The 24,594-nt window shown below is 36.2% G+C and overlaps 1 protein-coding gene across 6 annotated transcripts in view; it reads left to right on the top strand.

Annotated features, from left to right (window-relative positions):
• Positions 1 to 14,438: 14,438 nt before the first annotated feature.
• The window catches only part of LOC148517060 (uncharacterized), a 67,200-nt gene continuing 57,044 nt past the window's right edge, over positions 14,439 to 24,594 (top strand). For 4 of the 6 annotated variants that reach the window (XR_015879331.1, XR_015879329.1, XR_015879328.1 and 1 more), the window contains exons 1-3: positions 14,439 to 14,924; positions 16,995 to 17,099; positions 17,193 to 17,429. Coding sequence is in view for 1 of the 6 variants with exons in the window: in XM_088479171.1 (XP_088335297.1) it covers positions 14,580 to 14,924; positions 16,995 to 17,099; positions 17,193 to 17,204 (462 nt within the window). In the remaining 5 variants the exon portion in view is untranslated. Of the gene's footprint in view, positions 14,925 to 16,994; positions 17,100 to 17,192; positions 18,627 to 20,980; positions 21,082 to 24,594 lie in introns of those variants that run through there. The other 2 variants (XR_015879330.1, XM_088479171.1) reach the window with 2 other exon arrangements.

The raw sequence follows: 24,594 nt of genomic DNA, 5'->3' as shown, positions 1-24,594 counted from the left end.
AAATCATGAGAACTTATCCATCAGCCAGCCCTCTGCCATTTCACCAGCCTCAAATTTGTCATAGAGGGATGACATTCTGAGTTGTAGGCATCATGACAGGAACCAGGATAGCCAGTTACAACACTCATGATTTTAAGTTTTGCATCAGAGACCACCTGCACATTCATAGAATAGGTATGATGCCGATTGATGTAAAGGTGTGCAGTATTCTTGGGTGGTCTCAGCCCAATGTGTGTGCAATCTATAGCTCCAAGGACATTAGGCATGCCTGCAAGACTATAGGAGGCTACCCTAAGTTCATGCCACTGTGATTCATGGCTAGGAAAGCAGATGTAGGTGGAATAGAGGGGGATCATTGCAGCCATGACTTGGCCAAGGTGCCTACTAAATGTAGGCTGGGAAATACCTAACACTCGCCCAGAGACTGACTGAAAGGAGCCAGTAGCAAAAAAATGCAGAGCACACAGCAGCTTGTGCAGGCCTGATACGGTACGAGACCGTGCAGTGTCTGGCTCAAGCTGAGTCTTGACGAGGTCATCAGCATCATAAGGTTTGTACGTGTCAGACGAAACATCTGGATAACCTCGCCAGCAGACAATGCATTGAGATTTAAACACCCACGGAAGAACCTAGGCCTGCGTAGGCTCTGCAAGTACCTCTGCTTCAGGCTCCTGTGACCTCTCAGTCAGGTGGTGATTGGCATACCGCAGGTAAGCTCCCAACATTGCATAGCCAGGATTCACCATTATAACAACTGCCACAGTTCAGCAGATGCTTGGGTATACTTTTATAAAGAGGCCAATTAAAAAATAACCAATACAATTAGGTTTCCAAACTCAAATCAACACTATAGAGTGAGTCTATTATTTTGGTGGTTTGTAATTCGATTTCATAGTCGATTTGGTCTGCAAATTGAATTTGACTAATAGTAAATAAGGTTGGTCTGTGTTGTTCAATGAGAAAGTACCAATGTTTTGTCGATGTTCGACCTAGAGTCGGTTTGTTGTGAAATTCGGTTTGGTGTGCGAATTACCATTCAATTTAGGCTTTAGTAAATACTCAAAAGCCAAATTGCATGCAAAGTGCATGCAAATTGCACCTCAAATCACTCAAAATGCCAAATCGACCTTTAGTAAATTTCCCTTCAAGTCTCCAATTCCATCTAGTACTCCAGTCTGGTTTTGCCACAGAGACTTGTTCATACCTAACTCCATCAGCCCCAGCCAATATCTCCAATCATTGGTCCCAGCCGATATTTTCCATCATTGAACCCAGATGATATCTCCAGTCATTGGTCCTGGCCGATATATCCAAACGTTGGTCTCAAACCGATCCATTACTTCAAGTCATCATCATCGGACTCAAACCGATCCAGTACTTCAATTTATCATCATTGGTCTCAAACCAATCCAGTACTTCTGTTAATCATCAATCTCAAACCAATCCAGTACTTCAATTTATCAACATTGGTCTCAAACCAATCCAGTTCTTCAGTTCATCAACATCAGTCTCAAACCTATCCAGTTCTTCAATTCATCAACATTGGTCTCAAACAGATCCAGTTAATTAATTCACTAACATCAGTTCCAACCTGACTGTCTCCAAACATCAGTTCCTATCTGATCCTGCTTCATCAATTTCATAATATCGATTCTATTTCATCGATTCTACAACATTGGTTCCAATCTGATCCTCCTTCATCAATTCCATAGTCTACTACATCGGTTGCTATCCGATTCTACCACTACACTTCCAAATAAATTTCCTGTCTAAAAAAGTTGTTTTCTACTGTCCTTGCCTTCAGACTCATCACCTCCAGCAGTTCCACTGCCTCCTATGTTCCCTAATTGCATGAGGAATTCCTAGAGCAAGCCACCCAGATTTAATCACACCTTCCTAGGCTCCACTTTAGCCTCCAATGCATGTTCCAACCAACGCCAACCCTCAGGCATGACACCAGCACGCCCAATGCTGGTCCATCCATACCTCTCAGAAAGGCAATACAAAATAGCGATTGCTCAGTTCAACTTAATAGTTTGTCCCTGTTTTTTGCAGTGTGCTGGAGGGAACTTTTTTTTTGAACCTACACTGTTTTCTCTTCCCTTCTTTTGGATAACAGTGAAAGTCATGGGTCCTCAGATAAAATTATCTCTTTATTCCTTGAAGCAGCAAATTTCCTGATGGCTAAAGAGTAGAAGCTGGTGGAGCCCAGCTCCATGGCACCTCTTAAAATATTATTTAGTTAATTACTAAGAGGTAAAATATCTACTCTCTCTAAAATATGTAACGTGAACAGACGTTTGCAGGTGTGGATATGTTTTATTCCTGAATAGGTGAGATGCTGATTTTCTCCATCTGACACATTCCCCATGGTGGACCTTAATACAATTCTAAATCTACCTACTCTTATTTTGTGTTATATTAAATCATAGAAACATAGAATTTGATGGCAGAAAATAACCATCATGAAACATAAATACACTTTAAATTATAAAGTGAAAGATATTCTTGATATATTTTTGGTTATGTTTTGTCTCACAAGCTGTGCAGCACTCACAAGTGTTAGGTCTTATTAACAGAGGTAATTCATGTCCATGGGCAGTGAATTGCAAACAGATGACTTTGATAGATGACCTGACAAAGTATTCACATCAATGAAAGAGAACATGGATCAAAGTGATGCATAATAGTACATTTATCATTTTGAATATCTACCTTTTTTCCACACACACTAATAAGAATCTGTTTACGTTACCAAATATCCTAGAAAATGTTACCATTATCTTTAACATTACTGTACCACAGCAAATATTTTTTTTTATTGCTTCATGTATTAAATGAATAATGATATACTCTGCAGAATGGGCTCAGTAAAGCATGAGGAAACAAAAAATCAATTTCAACTTATAAAAAAGGCCAAAAATAAGTGTAAGGTAATGATATATTTAACACATAATTTCAAGTTCAGGCCAATAACTGTGAAACGTGTTACTAAACATATTTATGTTCACTTCATCTTAACATCAAACATTCATTCTATGAAGTGTAGGTCTATGATATACTCAGAGCCAAGTAGATAAATTGTTGATAAATGGATAAATGACCCTCCAATTCAGCACTGACTTGCCACCAAATAGGCTTGGACAACCAATCTTGCAGCAATGAAAACTAGCCTGCTTGCTGTCGTTGTGTTGCTTTTATATGGTTCTGGTAATGGTGAGCATTATATCTACTAAGACAGAGGTGTATATAAATATATATAGATATATATGTAACTATACTATGATAGATATATATGTAACTATATTATGAGCGGAGTACATTATATCTACTAAGACATTTCTTTCTATCTATCTATCAATCTATATATATATATATATATATATATATAGATAGATATATATAACTATACTAATTGGAGTACATTATGAAGTATGTTCCTCTGTGTGTAGTTCTGTGGGTGTGATGCTTGGCACAGTTTCACTAGGTATTTTGCAAATCTACAGTATATATTCTATCATAGTTATGTTACTTTATAGCTTAATTACTCAACAACTATGTATGTAGTGTATGTACTTTTATCTAGATAGATAGATAGATAGATAGATCTAGCAATACAATATTACTCATTTTACTATTCTTATATGTATTAGTTTAGTTATTCTGTATTTCTTTCTATTTCTAATATTATGCACTGTGTTTGAAAACAGAGTCTGCTTACAGCGCTAAAACTGCTGATCATCAGCTGAGGAGCCAAAGAGGTATGTATGCAGCTTTCCCTGACTCCCGTAGACATTTGGCCAGGTATTATGCACTCTGCTTATAGTCAGATATGGAATGTATGGCTGACATGAGGCTTTTGGGTGACATTAAGCAGATGACAAATTTGTCCACAGCTCAGATTAATATCGCAATTAGTTAAGACATTGATGTGAACGAACTGAGAAAAATTGCAGAAGCTTAACTGTACAGTGTGTCTTAAATGTCAATTTACTGATATGAATGGAATGAGAGCTGTGCACCTACTGTATTCTGCATTTTTTGTAAAGGGGAGAAGTACAACCTTTATCAGAATGGTATATCCTTTTAAGGTGATCTGGCAATCACTGTCAGGGTCATTGTAAAAATAACAAGACATATGTCAGATAGTATTTACCTGAAACCAATTGGGAGAAGATCCCAGACCTCAAGACACCTTTACATTTAAATATCAAGACTAGTGAATGGAAGGTCAGTTGCAAGGCGATTCTATCATCTGATTTATTGTAATTTATGTTGAGGTGGAGCGAGGCTACTTTGCATTAAAAAAAACCTACACTGCTCAGTTATACAGAATAATGCAAATAAGATGTTAACTAACTTTTAAAGTGCACAAGCATGTATTTCATTTCCAAGTTCCTGCCTTTAATTTAGAGGTAAATGTCATTCATAATTCGCCTTGTAGGCATATTGCAGATATGCTTATCTCCTACAGTTTCCTTAATTCCTACAACAAATGTAGGGGAAATAGCTATTCAAATGCCAGAGGTATAGTGTGATAATTTCCTTTTTCTATCTAAATGGCTATATAGGCTGTAATATAAATATGTCTACACTTTGGCGTGGCTGGAATACACAGTAGCCTTTGCTGCCACAAGTAATTACATTTAGATTTGAGTGATGTTTCCTTATGATGGGGATTTCTCTGTAGTTCTTTTTAAGGTTTCAGACCAGCTCAGGGATATTTATGAAAATAACTACACAGGACAAAGGTGTTGTAAACTATTGCAACCAATCCGATGCTATTTTTTTCTAGAGCAATTTAGAACTTCCTGTTGCTTGGTTTACAATAGATTTTTTCATGTACCAATTTTCAAAAAACATATGATATAGGTGTGCATTTATCAAACCTTCTAAAGAGGACAAGTGGAAGTGTTGCTGATAGCAACCAATCAGATTATACCTATCATTTCATAGAATGTACTAGATAAATGATAGATAGAATCTAGGTCCTATGGGCAACAATGCTGCTTGTCTTCTTTAGAAGGTTTGATAATTCTCCTGAGTCTTGCAACAGTTGGTTAGTCAATCTTAAGCAGTACAATACCATAGACACCAGATGCTGCCACAATACCAAGGAGTGTTTTTTTTTTCAATTTGTTTCAAATTAGAATTGATACCATCATTCCCTTTTGAACCTGTTAAACATATGTCAAATCATTTGTCATTAGCATATCCTATATACTGTAATATTCTTTCAGAGCATAGTCACTGTATACTGTAAAAGCATGCAGTATTTCCGATATGTAATACTTTTTTCTATATTTGTATAGGTATCTTGGGAATGGTAACTCTAAGGTGTATTTTCTATGTTTACTTGGCATAGCCTAGAACTGCATTGAGACATTTGAAAATAACATAACATTGAAATGTAACATTGTAACATCAACATAGTTTCTCCATAACATGAGCAAGAGAATAATGTACTGCATATCACATTTAGTTGTAATTGTCTAAAAGTAAAATAAAAATTGCACTAAAGTTACATGGACACTTTTGCATAGAGTTCTGGAGTGTATATTGTGCTGTGTATATTATATACTTAGATTAAAGCAATAGCAGGTGCAACATAAGTTGAGATAATAGCAGGCAATTCTAAAAATACAATTGTAGGTGTCAAGGTAATGGCCTAGTGAACACAATGGCTTTTTAAATACAATGAGGAAATAAAAGTGTTTCATAGTTACAGTTAGAAAAAAAACAAGACAAAGAATATCATTAAGTTCAACCTCTACTGAAATGTGACTGTGTTGATCCAAGGGAAGGCAATAGAAAACTTTAGGAGAAGCAGATGCCAATATAACCTCACAGGAGTCAAAATATTCCCTTTTCAGTATAAATCAACTGGATCAGAGGGGCATTATTCAGCAAAGAGGCGATGTGCAGGCATCATAGAAATATAATGAAATTACAGGCACATTACTATATTGTATGTACTGGACTATATTGTGAAAATCCTATTTCTATATTAATTGTAAGACTGGCTTTCCACAAATCACAGTAGAACCTTTTCACAATGCTTGGTATGACAAATATATGTATCAATGGTTTGTTTGGTCATCGTTAAGAAACCATTTTGTCCCCCCAAACAATTCAAACCCACTTTGACTAGCTGTGTAAACACCCCTTTTACCCCCTTTTTAGACAAGGTTTTATAATAAATTCCCTCAAAAGTTCTCTAATGTCCTTATTATAGAAGTTCAATATAGACTTAATGCATGGACTATGCAAACATTTTATATACTGGATAGAGAATAAGTGATCGATCTCCAGAATAATCCATATATAATATGCATGCATGTTTTTGAGACATATTTATTGTAGTGAACTGCAAGCTATATTTTAAAAAAGATTATATCAAAAATTTTTAAATATTGAAGCAGATTATTTTACAACATTTTTACAGCATTGCAGCATTTCAGTGGTTCAGCCATGTAAGAATGGACACATATGGAGTACGGGATGGGTACAGGATCCCGGCGGTCAGAATCCCACCCGGCATCCCAACAGTGTTAGAATATCAACTCTTGTCAGTCAGTGTCCTAACCCTCCCCCTCTCCCTACCCTAACCCTCCCTCCCTGGTGACTGACCCTAACCTCTCCCCCTAGTGCCTAAACCTAACCACCCCCTCCCTGCACCCTAAACCTTCCCCTAGTGCCTAACCATAACCCCTAACTCAAACTCTAACCCTGCCCCCAACTCCGATACTTACCTTAGGGATTCCGGCGGTCAGGATGCTGACACCGGTATATTAACTAGTGTCGGGATTCCAGCATCAGCATTCTGACCACTGAAATCCCCACAGTCAGGATATTGACCACATCTCCATCCTAATAGTGCATGTGTTTCATATCCTGCTGGAGCACAGGTATATTCATTACTGACAGACACATTTATAAGATCCACAGATGGTATTAATTATTTGACTTGTGAGTCTGTGAGGAGACCTGGAAAACATCCCCAGGTTCTGCATTTGGGAAACACTGATATACAGTAGGTCACAGTACTTCCTTCCAACTCATTTACTTAGAAGCCTAGATAGCATTGACAGGCAACCTGTGTGTGTCCAAATGATATGGCAGCTGTGGCTGGCTAAAATGGCATTCTAGGACGAATAGTCTACAACAGCTGGCTTAAAACAGCTTGTCTATCTTTTACAGTGCTGTGACTAAAAAAATTCACTTTTTCTGGACAAAATGCATTTTCAAAATCTAATATGAAATGTCAACCTCCAATTTCTCATTTAAATTACTACCAACAATTATAAATATCAATTTGTGCCAGATAATATCATATTACCAGATAGTGCTATACTATCTGTTTTGAATCTGTTACCTTGAATCACCCCAGACTGGCACTGAACAAATGTCTTTCAACTAAATGCAAAACCCAGTGAAAAGTGAATGTTAAATTATTCCTATAAGTGGAAATAAAGCTTTTGCTGAGATGAGTGTTTTAGATAATCTAACATTTGCTCTCCAGTAAAACTGCAGAAACCAATTGAGTCTTTTGTCATGTTGCATAAGACAGTTAATTCAACACCAAGACGGAAACTTTTCTGTTTTTTTTCCCCCGCTGTCACAGCATTTTTCAGCAAGAAGGAACACCCGATGACGAGTGACAACGTTGTATATGGTACGACTGGTTTGACCTTAGATACACTGCTGATATGGTTTATTTGTATTCAAGTCGATGGGAATTCTAGTCGTATTCAGGAAAAATATATTTTTGTATGACAAAAGGGTACACAATCATTATGCTGAAGAGATGCCATCTGTCATTTTGTAAGCTTGCACCCACTACATCTCATCACCCCCCACACAAATTCATTGTGAAGTCTATACAAAGCTTCAATGTTTGTAGTATTTTTGTTTTCAGTGGTGTGATGCTAACAGAAAGACTGACCCTTTATTGCACCCTATAATGTGATATAATAAAAATAGTAATACCATAATTTAATATTCTAGCGATCAACATAATTAATACTGGTGCTATGGTAATGTCTTATAGACAGTGAAGGTAGAACATGTATTGAGTGTAAGAGTGGCACTAAACAATAGTTACACATAAGTATTGGGAGAAGTATCCCTATCTAACCTGTCTGAGCATTGCATGCTATCGCTGTTTGTGCCAGGGGTGATGGTGGGTACTGATTACCCGTGTTTGGCTTGTTGGAGGTGCTTGGCGTGGACCCGGGTCAGCTACTGAGGATGACAAATGTCCACCTATACAGTGCTTCTTAGGGGGCAAATGTCCGCCTTTGCAGTACTGCTGATGGGGCAAATGTCCACCTATGCAGTGCTACTGAGGGGGACAAATGTCCGCCTTTGCAGTACTGCTGACGGGGCAAATGTCCACCTATGCAGTGCTGCTGAGGGGGCAAATGTCTGCCTTTGCAGTACTGCAGTGGGGACAAATGACACCTTTTGTAGTGATGGTGCCGCGCATAGTACTTTTTCTTTTTGTTTTTTGTAGGGAATACGGAGCATAGCCATGCCTCCTGGATTTGGTCATGTCCCACCCTGTCATACTCTGGCCCCATTCAGGTCTCGTTAGCCCTGGTTTGTGCTATGCCATGCAAAAATAATTCATTTTACAGAGCTGATGCTGTTTACAGCAGACTTTGGACAAAGTGCATGACTTTTTTACATTGAATCTGCATTGACAATATTCTGCAAAAATAAAACACACTTTACAGTATCTTCAGAATGAATCACTTAACAGCTACAATATAACGTTTGATCATCTTTACCAGAACACAGAGAGGGTTCAGTGCCTTTTAAAACACAGTGAAATATAACAGGTCTCAATATTACTGTCCTCCCTCATGCCAGTGAACAACCAATACCTTTATGTATTACCCTGGCTGTCTTCTTACAACTTGCTCCACTGAAGCAAGCACAGCAAGCTGCAGGTTTAACTACAGTTTGATATCCTCTCCCTCTGTATGTGGTCTGTGCTGTTCTCCAACATAGTACTATACATTAAACTGCTGTTCAAACTGTAACTCTATTTGCTTAGTTATTGATAGGAAGTAACTGTATGAGGACAGCCACAAAAGTACTGGGAGAATCTGGGTTTCATAGTTCTAATGTTTCAATATTGGCTGCCAATGACATCGCATTGTTCATGATTCTGTTTATACCTAAAATCAAGAGGAGTAGCCCTTTTAACAGTTAAAATTCACACAGCAACCAAAGAACAGTTCAAACTCTGCCTATGGGATGTGTATTAAAATTGCAACTGTCTAGTGTAGTGTTAATGGCTATAAATATATATAACAATATAGATGTATGTGTGTGCATTAATATATGTGTTTTTGTTGTTTTGCTTATATTTTCCCGTTCTTATATTTGTGCAACTGTTATTTATGGTGAGCTTCTTGTAAATAGTATTGAATACATCATTGCATGTGCACATTTCCATAGAATCTGTGATTCAAGGTTGTTAAAAGGTAGATTCTAAAAAGCAGCTTTAACTATCCTTTATTCAAAAGCAAATCTAATGAGATGCTGCCTGTCAAGGTTAAGCTCATTTTCAGATAGAAGACAGACTGTATCATTTTTTTTTTTTATTGATGGCCATGAATAGGGTTGTTGGAATATAATCAAGGAGTAATTACCCCTTCTAGCTGCCACTGGAAACAATGTAGGAGAGGAGAGGTTGCCATAAATAGGTTTGTGTAAAAAGGCAAAATTATTTCCCTTTGTCCAGCTCTTGGACAGTTTATTCTCAGTACAAAGCTATTTGGCTACATAGCCAAGATGAATGATAAAACATATGCTTGCTCATATTCATGTGGTCATAGAATAAGGGACTCTCCTTGCTTGTAGTTCGAATAGAATAATGTGTGCATAAAATGATATCCTCATAGACTGTAGTTAATCTTTACCTAGAACTCCAACAGATAGGACTGACATAAAACAATACAGAAACACAACTGCATTATACAGGCATAAAAGATATTCATTGACTTGCATTTCTGTCATCATGTATTTTCTTTCTCTAATCAAACAGGTGGAAAAGGCCACTCTTCCCCAGCCTCAGATGCTCTGTGCCTTCAAGAGTTTTTAAATTGTATTTCTGACAGTACGGCCAGCAGGGGGCGCCTTCGCTCCGTGTAAAAAGGAAATGCAACGCAGAGATTCTCCTCAAAAAGAAATCAACCCTTTGCAAACTGCACTACCTGCAACACCCAGATCTTATGAGAGATATGTACTTAAAAATCTGAAATAAAGTACATTTGACATGCAATGTGAAATGAGTCTTATGTATTATTTGGATTGCTAAATGGTTAGAGGAATGTAGGATTCAAAGTCTGTTTTATGTAATATGTGATTTGAAGAAACATTTGAAAAGCCCAGCGCACTCTTAATGCAAAAATGTGTGGCAGAAGCATAACTGACACATGAACCCTATATATATATACATTTATATTTGCTAACTTGGTGCTTGATAAACTATATGAAACTGCTGATGCCTCTTCGTTGTTATTATTTATTGCTATAATTACTTTAAGAGAGCTTTTGTTTTTGAAAATGTGTTCCCATTAAATATATATATGCCCTTTCCTTTCTCCCCGTTACTATGTGATCGGAATATCAATGACCACAGTCACACATCCCTTATGCAAGAGCATAGAACTTTGCTCTTTCAGCACACACAGGAGTTAAGCATTTAGGGAATGTTGCAAATAAACGAAAATAATTTGGAAATATCAATAAAAATGCATGCAAAAAACCCCGCATTGTTCTAAGGGTAATCCGTAGCTTTCCATGGCACATTAAATTATAAAAGTGCTGTTTTTTGGTGTCATCTCAGTAAGGATGGGCAGTGCTGTTTTTTGGTGCCATCTCAGTAAGGATGGACAGTCCTGTTTTCTGGTGCCATCTCAGTAAGGATGGGCAGTGCTGTTTTCTGGTGCCATCTCAGTAAGGATGGGCAGTGCTGTTTTCTGGTGCCATCTCAGTAAGGATGGGTAGTGCTGTTTTCTGGTGCCATCTCAGTAAGGATGGGCAGTGCTGTTTTCTGGTGCCATCTCAGTAAGGATGGACAGTCCTGTTTTCTGGTGCCATCTCAGTAAGGATGTGCAGTGCTGTTTTCTGGTGCCATCTCAGTAAGGATGGGCAGTGCTGTTTTCTGGTGCCATCTCAGTAAGGATGCGCAGTGCTGTTTTCTGGTGCCATCTTAGTAAGGATGGGCAGTGCTGTTTTCTGGTGCCATCTCAGAAAGGATGGACAGTGCTGTTTTCTGGTGCCATCTCAGTAAGGATGGGCAGTGCTGTTTTCTGGTGCCATCTCAGTAAGGATGGGCAGTGCTGTTTTCTGGTGTCATCTCAGTAAGGATGGGCAGTGCTGTTTTCTGGTGCCATCTCAGTAAGGATGGGCAGTGCTGTTTTCTGGTGCCATCTCAGTAAGGATGGGCAGTGCTGTTTTCTGGTGCCATCTCAGTAAGGATGGGCAGTTCTGTTTCCTGGTGCCATCTCAGTAAGGATGGGCTGTGCTGTTTTCTGGTGCCATCTCAGTAAGGATGGGCAGTGATGTTTTCTGGTGTCATCTCAGTAAGGATGGGCAGTGCTGTTTTCTGGTGCCATCTCAGTAAGGATGGGCAGTGCTGTGTTCTGGTGCCATCTCAGTAAGGATGGGCAGTGCTGTGTTCTGGTGCCATAGTAAACGATCACTTTATAAACAAGAAAGACCTTATACACTAACATGTCTGTCGGGCACTTGTCAATGGATCAATCAATTAGTCATGGCTTTGCTTGCTATTTAGGCAAACTGTCCCTCTCTAATTTACCTTATCAGTTTGTGTCAGGGCTTGCTGGGACTTTTAGTTTCACCCCCAACTGGAAAGTCAGAGATTATCAACTCCTGCTGCACATAATAATGTAAATCTCATAAATGTAATCAATCCCATAGTCATAACTGATTGATATTTTCCCTCCTGCACATTTCTGACTTAATATACTAATATACTGTACACTAGACAGATCTCAGGGAGGGCCCAGGTGGATTTAATCCAGCTGTACATATATGGCACAGCACAGACATTTAGGCCACACGATGTGACCTCAAAAAGATAAGGATTTGCTGCTAATGGTCATTCTGAAATCGTATTATAATTGATTGCAGTTATAGTAGCTTTGATCTGCATACCAAATAACAGCCCTTCACTTAGGTAAACACAGGTATGCTAGTAGGGAATGGGTTACATTTTACAGGCTTCACTTTTTATGTTTAAATAACGGTAAAAAAAAAATCTCCGAGGAAAGTAAAGATAACAATAAGTCGAGTGATTGATTTAAATCACTGCTGATGATTATATAAAGATAGAAGTGTGTGGGTGGTAAGCTGCATTATCTCTGGAAGCAAAATGGCTTTTAACTTTCTATTTACATATGACACAGAGCAAAGCAGCTTTCGATTGTGCTAAAGTGAATAGAATAGGCTGTTTTCACATTGCAACACCTTAACAACTGAGATTGACAATGCGGGATCTATTGTAAAGGCAAATACATCACGTTGCTGCAGAGTACACCCCTGAACCCTGCAAAACATTTGCTCATAGTTAAATGTCCCAACGCAGTAAACAGCTAATAACTTACTCGCTGAAATAATGACAAATAGGCGATGAAACAACTGTGTCAGTATTGTGGAGACGTAATTTCATTGTGGCTACATTTATATACACTATATTCAGAGTGTAACACAGTTCAATAAGTGTCAGTGTTCCATCGACCCTATCAATAAAGGCCCAAAAACAGAAGCCTATGGAAATATAGCATCTGCTGATACCAACTTAGGTTGTATAAGTGGGTGCAAGTACAAAAGGCCATTGCTAGATCAATGATGCAACTTTATGTAATAGGAATTTATTTGTTTATTTATTTCTTTATTTTTAAATCTTGGACTTCCAACAATCACGATACATTTCCTGCAGCATTGAGTTTACTAACGCATCAAAGGAATATACAAGGATTAAGCCAAAAGGCTGGTATTGATCTGTTACACACATTTACATTTAGAATAAAGCAGGGATTAAATGTGGGATGCACAATCATTTGTCATTTAAATTGGACAAAATAGAAAATATGTATTTGTTAGACACCAGTGCACTGTAACGTTATTTTTTTTAGTATTGTTTGTTAATTCATATAATAGGGTAAACCTGGAATCTTTACTATTATTCTGGCCTGAAGAGGGCAATAGTTTAACACATAATACATTAAATCACACCGTAGCTTCTTGAGACGTTTGCCTCCAACCCAGGAATGCAATTTTCTGTAGGTAAAAGCAAAGGCTCCTAATTACTGTATATTGAAACAAAAGATCTGATAAACTGTTTGATTTATCCTCAGGCTATGTTTCCAGATTGTTAATACTCCACGAATTGGTGGGTTTATTCAGATGAGAGTGGCACAATTCCTTGAAATGTAATTAATTAATCAGAAATGATCAAACTAGATTATAGGCGTTGTATCATAACTGTTCGGCGTTTGTAAAGGCTACAAAGGAAAAACAAAAGGAAGGTAAAGCAAATTATAGGTTTTACCGCTGAATTTATGAGTGTTGCAATAAAAGCTTCTTTTGGAAAGATCCGCTACTACATGATCCAAATATTTCAGCACCACAGCTATGGACAGCTCATAGCTCCTAGAATATACTGTACAGTAGTTGATGTTCTATATAACTCGCTATTGAAAAGTTCTTCTGGCTGTACTGTACTTTAGTGAATACAGTATATCGACTACAGAAAATTCATCACTTTTATTGTTTTTTTTTCTTAATTACCCAGGAAGTTACTGATTTCTTTTAACGATTAAGTTTCCACTTATTTCAAACATATGTAATTTTGTAATTTTAAAACTAATTTTGTTTAAGATCTTCAATGTATTCCAATAAGACTAGAAAAAAATCTGAGAGCTATCATTTAAAGCTACGTGTAATAAAAACATGTTCACAGTTTAATGCTGAGAAACGTTCAATGTAAAACACACACACATATAATGGTTTTGCTGCACTTGCAAAGTGTAGTAATTCTTGAATAGTGGGTGTGCGGGAATGCATTATAATGCAAATCAAATTGTATCTTATAGTCATTTTTATAATCATTTCTAGCATTTTTGTTATTATTGGTCAAATGTATCTTGTATCATATGTGATGGCATCAGACTAGCCTTCGGGATATAACTGTCAGTCTTTCATTCTACTAAACGGTTCTGGTCGACATCAGTGTACTGAGAGTCAGTCTCTCTCTCTCTCTCTCTCTCTCTCTCTCTCTTTCTCTCCCTCTCCCCTTTAAACTGCATGTTCCTATAGTCCCACAAGGCATTGGCTCTTTCCCATTGGGAAGTAATGAATAAGAGGCTAGGAAGCTTGCACGTCAGATCTTCCTCAATTAATCCACCATTAGCATGTTCGGGATCCACTACTGAATGGTTAACATAAGCTTGTGTAACTGTATGCTGCCCAGAACCAATTAGGAGCTGCTAAAAAATGAACTCTTTGCAGCCCTGTGCTGGGAGCTGTCAGGCTTTTACATGCTGAGCTGTGGAGGTTGGGGTGTAGTGGCAGCAGGCAGATGGTGCAGATCAGATCGATGTGATCCCTATTGCTGCTTTTTTTCCCTTTCCCTCTGGTTACTGAAGCAGAGGGCGCTGGCTGAAAGCAGTAACCGAGTAAGGAGTGAACCTGTCTGGGGACTTTCTGCAGGATATCCCCCCATCAGTGACTTTCAGGTTTATCACGAACGAGGAAAAAGCAGCTTGCACCACCAGCTCCGGTTCCTAAAGCAGAAATCAGCTTCCAAACGCACAGCCCAAGGATCAGCTACTGTACATCTTCAGAGTCAGCCGGAGCTCTCATACAGTCTTGGAAACTACACGGTAAGCAATGGGTTTCATACAGGGATGAACTATAATTGCTCATCATATGTTAGTACTATATTCCTATATAATGTATATTTCCAAGATGGCTCATTACTGTATGTGTCACCAAAGAAGATCAATATTTTTTTTCCTCCTCTCTTTTTGCAAACCTGCTGTAGCTGAGATGACTTTCTCTGTGCACACAAAGATGATTTCCATTTGTTGTGTATTTTGCGGATTTTAAACGATCTTGCTGTGCTGCACAACATCTCACAGGCTTTTCTGAAACACATCCTTGAAGATTATTTCTTCAAGTAAAGTAACAGAACAACCCAATGGTATCTGATATCATGTACAGACAACACACGTCTTCCTCAGATAACAATGAAGCCAGCTTTACAACTGCCTCTCTGCTCCTACAACAGAAGAAACACCATATATGTATCTATTAGTTGGAAGTTGTTCATGGGAATACATTAAGGCATTAATGCTACATAGGGGGTGTAGAGATAGGTGATACCTTAGATTGGAGTCATTTTCTTTTATTTATATTTATACTGAAGTGAGCTCTCTCTGTGAATACTGAGAACCTTTGAGAAGGTGGGGCACCTATGTCATATTTTTCTCTTAGCGTTACTTTCATAAGTCTGGATTGTTGGCCGGTTGCATGTTCCTTTGCCATAGGACTGGGGAATTGAGATCATACATACCACTAGTTCTAACCGAGCGACTGCCCATAAGATATAGTGACTTTCCCTAAGGCACACTTCACGATTTCTGGAAGAAGACGAAGGGTGTGAAACTCTACAAAGCCAAGGGGATCTGATCCAAAATTGTGTTAGTATGTCAAGAACAATTTTCAGGGAGCAGTAATTGCAAAGGGAGAATATTTTCCTAGCCCCCACATTATGCTTCTTGCATGAAGGAGTGGATGTATGTCTCACCCACCAACAGCTGTAACATTTGGCTGACGTTACCAAAAAGGGAGCTGTCCACAGATCGGTGCTGAACAGTTTCAACCATATTGGTATTGTAGACTTTCTATCCTGTGATTTTACACTTGTGTCACTGTAGATTAAGTGTATTTTTATTTTCTGTTTCAAAACCTTTGTGATATTCATTTGCACTTTTCCTTTGTCTTAAGGATGTACTGATTATTTGAACTGTACTTGCATGAGAAACACAGCATACAGTAGCACACATTTAGAGAAGGATATTATTTTAACACCTACATTTAGAACTCCCTTACTGGGTATTTGATTATTTAGTTTAGTTAATAAATGGGACCATTTCAAAAGTGATATATAAATATATATAGTTTCAGACATCAATACAGTATGTATACATTTATAAATATGTATCTTTGTATATGCTGGCCATGGTGGTCAAATAGTAATATGCATGTATACATATAATCACTTGCATAAATATATCCCAGATGTATATTATCTCACACTGATCACTCACTACTCAGCATGCGTGCTGCATAAATACACATTTATGAAGTAGAATAAGAGAAAATGGACACATGATTCTACACTCTTTCTTTAAAATGCATGGATTGCAAAGGAATCTGACTGATGTTCTATACACACTTCCTACAGCTCCACTATCTTTATATCTTAAAACAAAGCTGATCAAGAAAATCCACATTTCTAGCGATGATCTGGGTTTATAACACTCTTTCACATATCCTATAATCCACTTCTGCATTCAGCACAGCTACAGTAATCCTGACCTTTTCAAAAATTATCATTTTGATGTGAAACTACAGACAATGCTATGCCATATTGTACATCATGTACCTTTCCACATGGCATATGTACATGTATTTCATAATTCATAGTTATAGATTTAAGTGCACAATGCATAGAAAAATGAATGAGCTAAAATAGTACAAAGTTTAAATGTGGATAAAACAGCATAAGGGAAAGACATGTATTACTACTGATATAATAATAGAAGAAATTAATAGTTCTTATGCATAATCACACAATGTGTGGCTTAATATATAGAATGTATATTCAGTACTCTGTTGGACCCTTCACAGTATGTCTATACTTAAGTATGCATGCATTTCTCTTGCAGGAATCTATAGGTCCATTGGACAACCAATTGAACAGTTTGGAGCAGGGGGGGCGTACAACACAGGGTTATTTTGCAAGTACAGAGGAAGACATGAGGAGAGACAAGGTACATTGCACGTAACTCTCTTGTGGTGTGTGTATGTGTATAGATGCACATCTTCATTACATTACACTTCATGGCTCTCTGCTATTTTTTCAGGACTGGGACTAGGACATTTTGGACTTGGTTTATGGACCTGTTTGGATTCTTCCCTGCCTATGGATTTATTGTCCAGCCGGCTGCTGCTTTGTGGCTCTCTTCGGTGACGGGTATTCTTGGGTGGATAATACGGATTACGTTGTTATTGCTTAAGAATACGCGTAGTTGAGGAGAGTATCTACAACAAGCACGCTGCAACGCACCATGTGGCAACAACTGACTGCTGTCTTTGCCAAGGTAGCACAATTTCATCTATTTTCCATGCATTTAAGATGCTTGCTTGCAAAATGCTTACTGAACTTATTATTTCAGCTGATAGATCCATTAAATGGGCAGTGTGTTGTATTCTCCCCTTTAAACTACAGCTGAATGATAAATAGATGTATATATATATTTTTTATTATTTTTCATTATTTTAGCTTTGGTGTGGTTATTGATTTGTGTTTGCCAAATGTTTCTCTTCAAATAACTATTAAAAAAAGAGCTTTGAGGTTTCTTGTGCTAGTCTGATATTGTGGATGAATTATATATGGGCTCAGTTATACACCAAGGCAACGCCTTAAAATTCTTTCAGCCCGGATCCTTTGGGACTTCACTGAAATAAAGTGATCCCTGCTCTGAGGCCTGTATCTTTGCCTTGGGCCTAATCTCTGCACTACGTTTATTACCCTTTGCCTTAGCACTCAGTCATTCCAATCTTCCATTCTCCCTGACATGTAGTAAATGTTCCCTTGGAAGTGTCAGTTCTGCAATAAGTGCTGCAGAACTCCATTTTGAACTCCAAGTAGAAAAGCGAGGGTTAATGAGCACTGCTATGTTGTTTCTGTTGTTTTAACCATGGATTGCAAATCAGTCTACTAAAAACGATTGGAAATCTTTGTGAGTACATTGTAACCCATTAATTTCACTACGGGTAGCACAATAAACGGTTTGATACGATTGAGAATTGCCAGCTGCGTGTTATCTTGCTTCTGTAAATACTTTCTTGGTCTTATACATATATATATTATTGAGCTAAATGATTATGCATGATAGATAAGCAAAATAACACTTGAAAAATATGCTACAGTTAGAAATGTATCACTTATGAGAAGAGTAAATTGTAATCTATGTCTAATTATCAAGAATTGAATAAAATATGTTCTGTCAATTATAGGGACTATTCTGGTATGGTAATGTAAAAAACAGTGTCCAGGAATATACAAAGAAATAAAGACATTGCCTTCACAATCATAATTGCTTATTGCATTTCTAGATTTTGAATCCTGAACAAAATCAGCTTTATACTAAGTACACATTGCACTAAAATTTAGACTGAATTAGTTAATTTAAAAGTTCTTTGGACAACTAATGCAAAATAAGATGTAAAAAAACATTCTAACTTATTTTATTCAGGTTTGACAAAACAAGCATTCCAATTATCTTCAATTACATTTATTTGATCATGGTATATATACATATTTATTGTATTTTGATGCTTAAAATACATAATAACTCTTATATTTGGAACATTTTAGGGCATTAGACTGAATGCAGTTATCTAATCTGCGCCACATAGTAGAAACAGCTGTATTTCCACTATAGGGAAAATAGAAATATTCTTCATCTTTTAACATAGACTGATAAAAGATTGCTTTAATTAACAGAGCTAACCTTTGCAGTGGCCTCTCATTTCCACATCCATCAGAATATATTACCTTCAACTTCTGCCGGGTTCTGATTTTGTGGATGGACACTTCATAATATTCATTTATTAACCAAATACTAAAAAAAATTAAGACTTGTGTCATTTTATCTATCAGAAGTACAAAAGTTAAGTGTAAGTGCCCATGAAAGGCCTCAACCTTAGTATTCTACAGAGAAAAGTGAAATGCCCTTTATAACTGTGACCAGCAGAGTATAGTACAGTTTTAGTTTACAGCTAAATAATTTTGCCAATATGTTACATAAGAGCGTAAAAATGGAAGTTGTAAATGGTCGTTATTTAATCATGACGTTGATTACAAAAAATTATACCGGTACACTTTGTTTATGATTTGACAGTCAAATAAACATTAATATTTCTCTAGATTTAACATGAAATGTTTTTCAACAAAATTATGATTTCAAATAAATTATACATTTGGGAATTTTTTTTTTATAATAATGAAATAACTGGTACACTGGTATAAAAAAGATGAGTTTTGATTTTAGAAAGCAAAAATGTGAAAGCCTAACACAATTGGAACATTGGAAAAGCCATCTGCTAAGACAAAATTGCCACTTAAGGGCCTAATGCCAATGAATTATGCAATAACGTCACATTCTCATTATATATAGATGCAGCTTATAATGTTACAAATTGTTCCATTTAGATTCTGCTTCGTCTTCTGGTTCTCAGTAAATCTCTTTATGATTAATGATTTCGCAGCAATGGAAACATTCTATTAAAATGGATGAAAAACGTCTGCAGGTTTCAGTGACTATCCTGATTAAAAAAAAAAAATCTATTTATGATTTTTATCTAAACTACCAGAATATGTTGATGAAGTAAACATATTGATAGATTAAATTGTATTGCTAATAAATAAAATACTGTTACTAAAAGTGCAATACATGACGTTACTTTGAGGCCTTGTTATACAACATTCTGTATTTTACATTTATTATACCTGCTTTTTTATTTGAAGTTCTTTCTTATACTTTACCATAGTTGTTTATATTAAAAAGTATATTTCAGAAAATATGTCACTATTATTTTGAATAAATACACACAGAACAATCACATTACATGCACATGTTGAGCGTACATAATACATGTGTATCTCAATTTATTTTAATATTATTCTTGATTCATAAAAGATTATAGACAACAAGATAATTAGAGTATAGGGAATTTTTGTTACAATTGGTACAAATTACTATCTCATCATAACAACATAAAAAGGTGATTTTTTCAGTCATAAGAACTGAAGTATGTAACTACCATCATTATTATTTTAGAACTTTATAACAGTTATTGGATTTTCTTACACAACTCCATTTTATGGTAGACTACATTGGGAGCAGTACTGCTGTTACATTTGCAATGGGCCTCAATGCAACCATAATTTACAACAACATTTTGTAAAATCAAAATAAGTTATTAATTTATTTGTATTTAGGGAAATAAAGTATTTAAAAAAATAGTTTTCAGTATCAAACGTGTCTTTGGTGTAAGTAGACTAGAACATTAAAAGGCAGACAATTCCTGAGAAATAAGGTTATATCATAAAATGGTATTATATTCAAATATATTCAAATTTTATGAATTATCCAATGATCTATACATATTGCATAGACTTTGAAAGGTATATTATGCAAAATAATAGTCCACCAAGACTGGAATATACTGAGGCCTGCATAATCAATGTAAAGCATTACAATGAAGGTATTAGTGAATAATAATCATAAAATTTGCCAGCAGCTGAACCTAAGATTTTAGTCTCTGAATGTATAGTTAATATATAGTGAAACAAAGTTGGCAGATACTCTATATCATTAATTTACATAATCCCAGCAATGTATACCACACTTTACATGGTTGGCTTACAGACCATATACAAAACATAGGCTCCATAAGAACAAATAAATAATCGTGTCCACAAAAACATCTTCATTGAATGGAATATTTGAAGACATTCAGACTCCAAGCAGGTTCAAACTATTTTTTTAGCCCCCCAGATAATGACACATACAGTAGCTACATCCATATGGTGTGATCACATGCTTGGTGCACAGTAATGCTTTGCATTTTATGTGTGTTCTAGCTAATGGATCTAATAAAGAAAACAGGGACTCTTCCCTGCTTGTGATCAAGTGGTGACCTTGCAATAAAGATACAATTATCCTGCTACTATCAGTATATAAGGTTAGTGTGTTTAGAGATGGGTTTGCATCTGCTAGTCTTGTCTCACCAGAAGTTGCTGACCATTCTGTCCACCATTGGGTCAAGCAATTACTTCAAGTTTCTAGAAGTGAATCTAAGAACAAACTACTTAATAGGTATTATATGTATAGGGTTTCCAAAAAAGTGCTAAGGGTAGTTTTCAAGGAATACAATGCTTAACATATCTGTACTGGGAATAGATTACTGTATGTACACATGTAGACATTATACAGTATACATTCATGTCTTGTCATGTCTAGTCCAAGCCCACATTCCAGTCACTGTGGCACACTACAAGGGCTATATTACTAACTCTAATTTGTGGTGACTACTTGGTACATTCCAAGGCTTAATTATGCTGATAGTCAATATAACCATTGTTCCATCTTTATTAGTATATCTATAAGAAGGTCATTAACCTCATTTAACCCTAACTTTGGGAAATATTTAGGTAGGAAGAATGACATTAAGAGTTACTTTTCAAGAATGCCCTAAGTAATATCAAACAAGGATAGGAACCTCTGGTCTACAGTCAAGTACAATAAACTAATTGTTAGCTTTTTGAAACTTCGTATGTATGAATCAATCTAGCCCTCATTATTATGTATATATGCAACGAGGTACTTACATTGTGTTTTGTAGCAATATAAGGGATACAGTACAGTCAAGTTAAGTCTAGACCTTTTCATTAATTTGAATATATGAAGAGATCATATAGGATATATCTGTATTATTTCTTAGACCTAACACAGTTGTGCATATACTAACAAGCCCAGTGCTGTGAGGCAGCAATTCTAACCATAGAGCCACCATGTTGCCTATAGCTCTTTATAGACTCAGGAGTGTTCTCTATTAGAATGAAACAAGAGATAATTCCAGCCATTTTGATAAATCATTTTGATATGTTAAAGACATTAATATATTATTAAATGGCATAGTTTTTATGATTTTGTTAATATTACTAGCACATAAATGATAAATTATGATTTATTTATTTTTACACTTGTGCCTAAATTCATGCATTGAAGTGTTTGAGTGCAGCTTACAGTGACCAATCAGAAAGTTGCTTTCATTACTCAACCATTAATGGATTTTAATTGTTGATTTAATGCTATAAGGGACTGTACATCAAAATATTTTCACTTTGTTAATAATTAACCACGGGACAACCGCCATGTTTAAATTACACTACATGTGCCTTATTCAGGGTACAGTTTTTCTTAAACAATATTATATATTTGTAAAATAACTTTATAATCTAGGAATTGTTCTGTCTATTTACTGATAATAAATATATTTTGCAAATGGAACTCTTCACTATCCAGCTGCTAAAATATTCCTCATCTCTAGATGTGTTTTGCTTTCACTAATAGTTTGTACAATCTGTTGCACTGAAGAAGAGGCTTAACAGAATTTATAATGAAGACTATAAAAAGTAGCAAAAATGAAATTTTATTAACACCAGCCATACAGTATTTCTTTATTTCTAGCTTCACTCCTTCTAAGAGCTCAAGGTGAGATGTACAGTATCAAACATCTAAAGGGTGGAAGTGGAGAAGATTCCCATAGCAACCAATCAAATTCTACCTATCATTTTATAGTATGTACTAGATAAATGTTAGCTAGAAGCTTATTGGTTGATACATCACCCACTCTTCTCTATTAAAAAATGTTAGTTTCATTTACTCAGATATTATTTTTAATATGCCTTATGTTGCTTTCTCATATTTTGCAATCACATTATTGTGAAATAATGTGATTTCATCAAAATTTACAATAACCAATGTATTCAATTGACTAATTGCTACTAGTCTTTTAAACATACAATTGTAGTATTGATTTTTTATATGGATAATTTACCCTATTCTGTTTGGATTCTAAGGGGGAATTCAATTAGCTGCGGTAAATTACCATGTGCCAATTGATCCCCCGGGGCTTATCCCCAAAGCATGGCCGCATCAGGGATTTTTTTCGGGACCTCAGCAGGATCCAAAATAAAATCCATGATAATTAGCCTGTTTTCAGGAAGCCCACCAGCAAAATCATATAGGACCGTGAACATATCACGGATTCTATGTGTTTTGGTCCAAAAACAGATAATTTTTCTGGGGGAAAAAAAAGGGCTCTAATTGAATTGACCGAAGTAAAAAATGGGGAAAAGTCTAATTTTTCACAAAAAATTATTGGGGCTAATTTAATATTCCCCTAAGTGTATTGCAAGTCATCTTCAAATTCTGTGATGTTTATAAAGGAGCATGGTATCTTGTGCCTTTGTATCATAAAACTCTTAAGTGATTTCATTTTTATACCGTAAGACATAGAAATAATCCTCACTGCAAACTATTTTATACCAAATGTTATATATTACATATTCATGTCTAAACAGGCAGTATGCAAACATTTTTAGTAATCTGAAGAATATATTGATCTTTAATATGCAAACATTTAGCTTTTTTGCTCATACGCAGTTATAGACTGGTAAAAGATTTTAACATTTTAGATTGTATGATTTTTTTTCCCTTAATTTGGCAGAATTGCCTAATAGTTACTGTACATGCAGAAAATTTGTTCAAACCAATTTGAAATATCGCTAATCTGAATTTGAAAAATTAAAATATACACTTTTTTTGTACTCTACTTTAACCACAATATTGTACCGTGGACAAACATGTCTGCTCTGTATGACATAATGCGTATTAAACAATGCTGTACAGAGAAAATATAATATTCACATCTGTCCCTGTCTCCTAAATTTTCTATCACACAAACACGAACTAGGATGCATTTTGGTCAGCAGCCAGTAATCTATTGGGACTGTGGGAAGAAACCCATTCAAACATAGAAATACAACACAGTCCTGGTGGGATTGAACCCATGACCCGTCTGCTGTGAGACAGCAAATTTAACCACAGATCCAAAATGTTACCGATAGCACATAATAGACTCAGAAGTATTGTATTAGATTGAAAGAAGGGATGTTTTCCTTCATTTAGAAAAATCATTTTGATATTTTAAAGACATTAATGCAGTATTATGTGTATATGTAAATTAATAATTGGTGACTTTTTTTGAACTGGTGCCTTAATGCTTGCTTTAAAAGCATCTTTTTCACAACACATGCTGGGCATTACATTCTTCTTCATTAGATCCCAGTATAAATAACAATACATTCCATAGTGTGTCCTAGAAAGACCATTTCCAGAAATCCCTGTAATGACCACAATACCTTAAGCAAGACCAGCTATCCACTGTGGGTTTTTTCCATTTCATGGAGATGCTGGGTCCTGACTTTCCAATCTCACTCATGCTCTGTCTGCATTACTTTTCCTATGTGTGATACTCTTTAATATAAAATTTCCATAGTGCACTGCATTAGGAAAATGTTCAGTGCAGCATTTATAATGCAATTCAGCTATTCTTCCAGTTGTCTATGCTATATGGTTCTGCAAATATGTAGTCAATAATTTACAAATCTGGTTATGCAAAGCCAACTCT

Source organism: Taudactylus pleione, unplaced genomic scaffold, assembly GCF_031769625.1.
Source record: "Taudactylus pleione unplaced genomic scaffold, aTauple2 ptg000228l, whole genome shotgun sequence".
Classification (NCBI taxonomy): domain Eukaryota; kingdom Metazoa; phylum Chordata; class Amphibia; order Anura; family Myobatrachidae; genus Taudactylus; species Taudactylus pleione.
The sequence above is the reverse complement of the archived record's forward strand: the minus strand, read 5'-3'. Positions and strand labels throughout refer to the sequence as shown.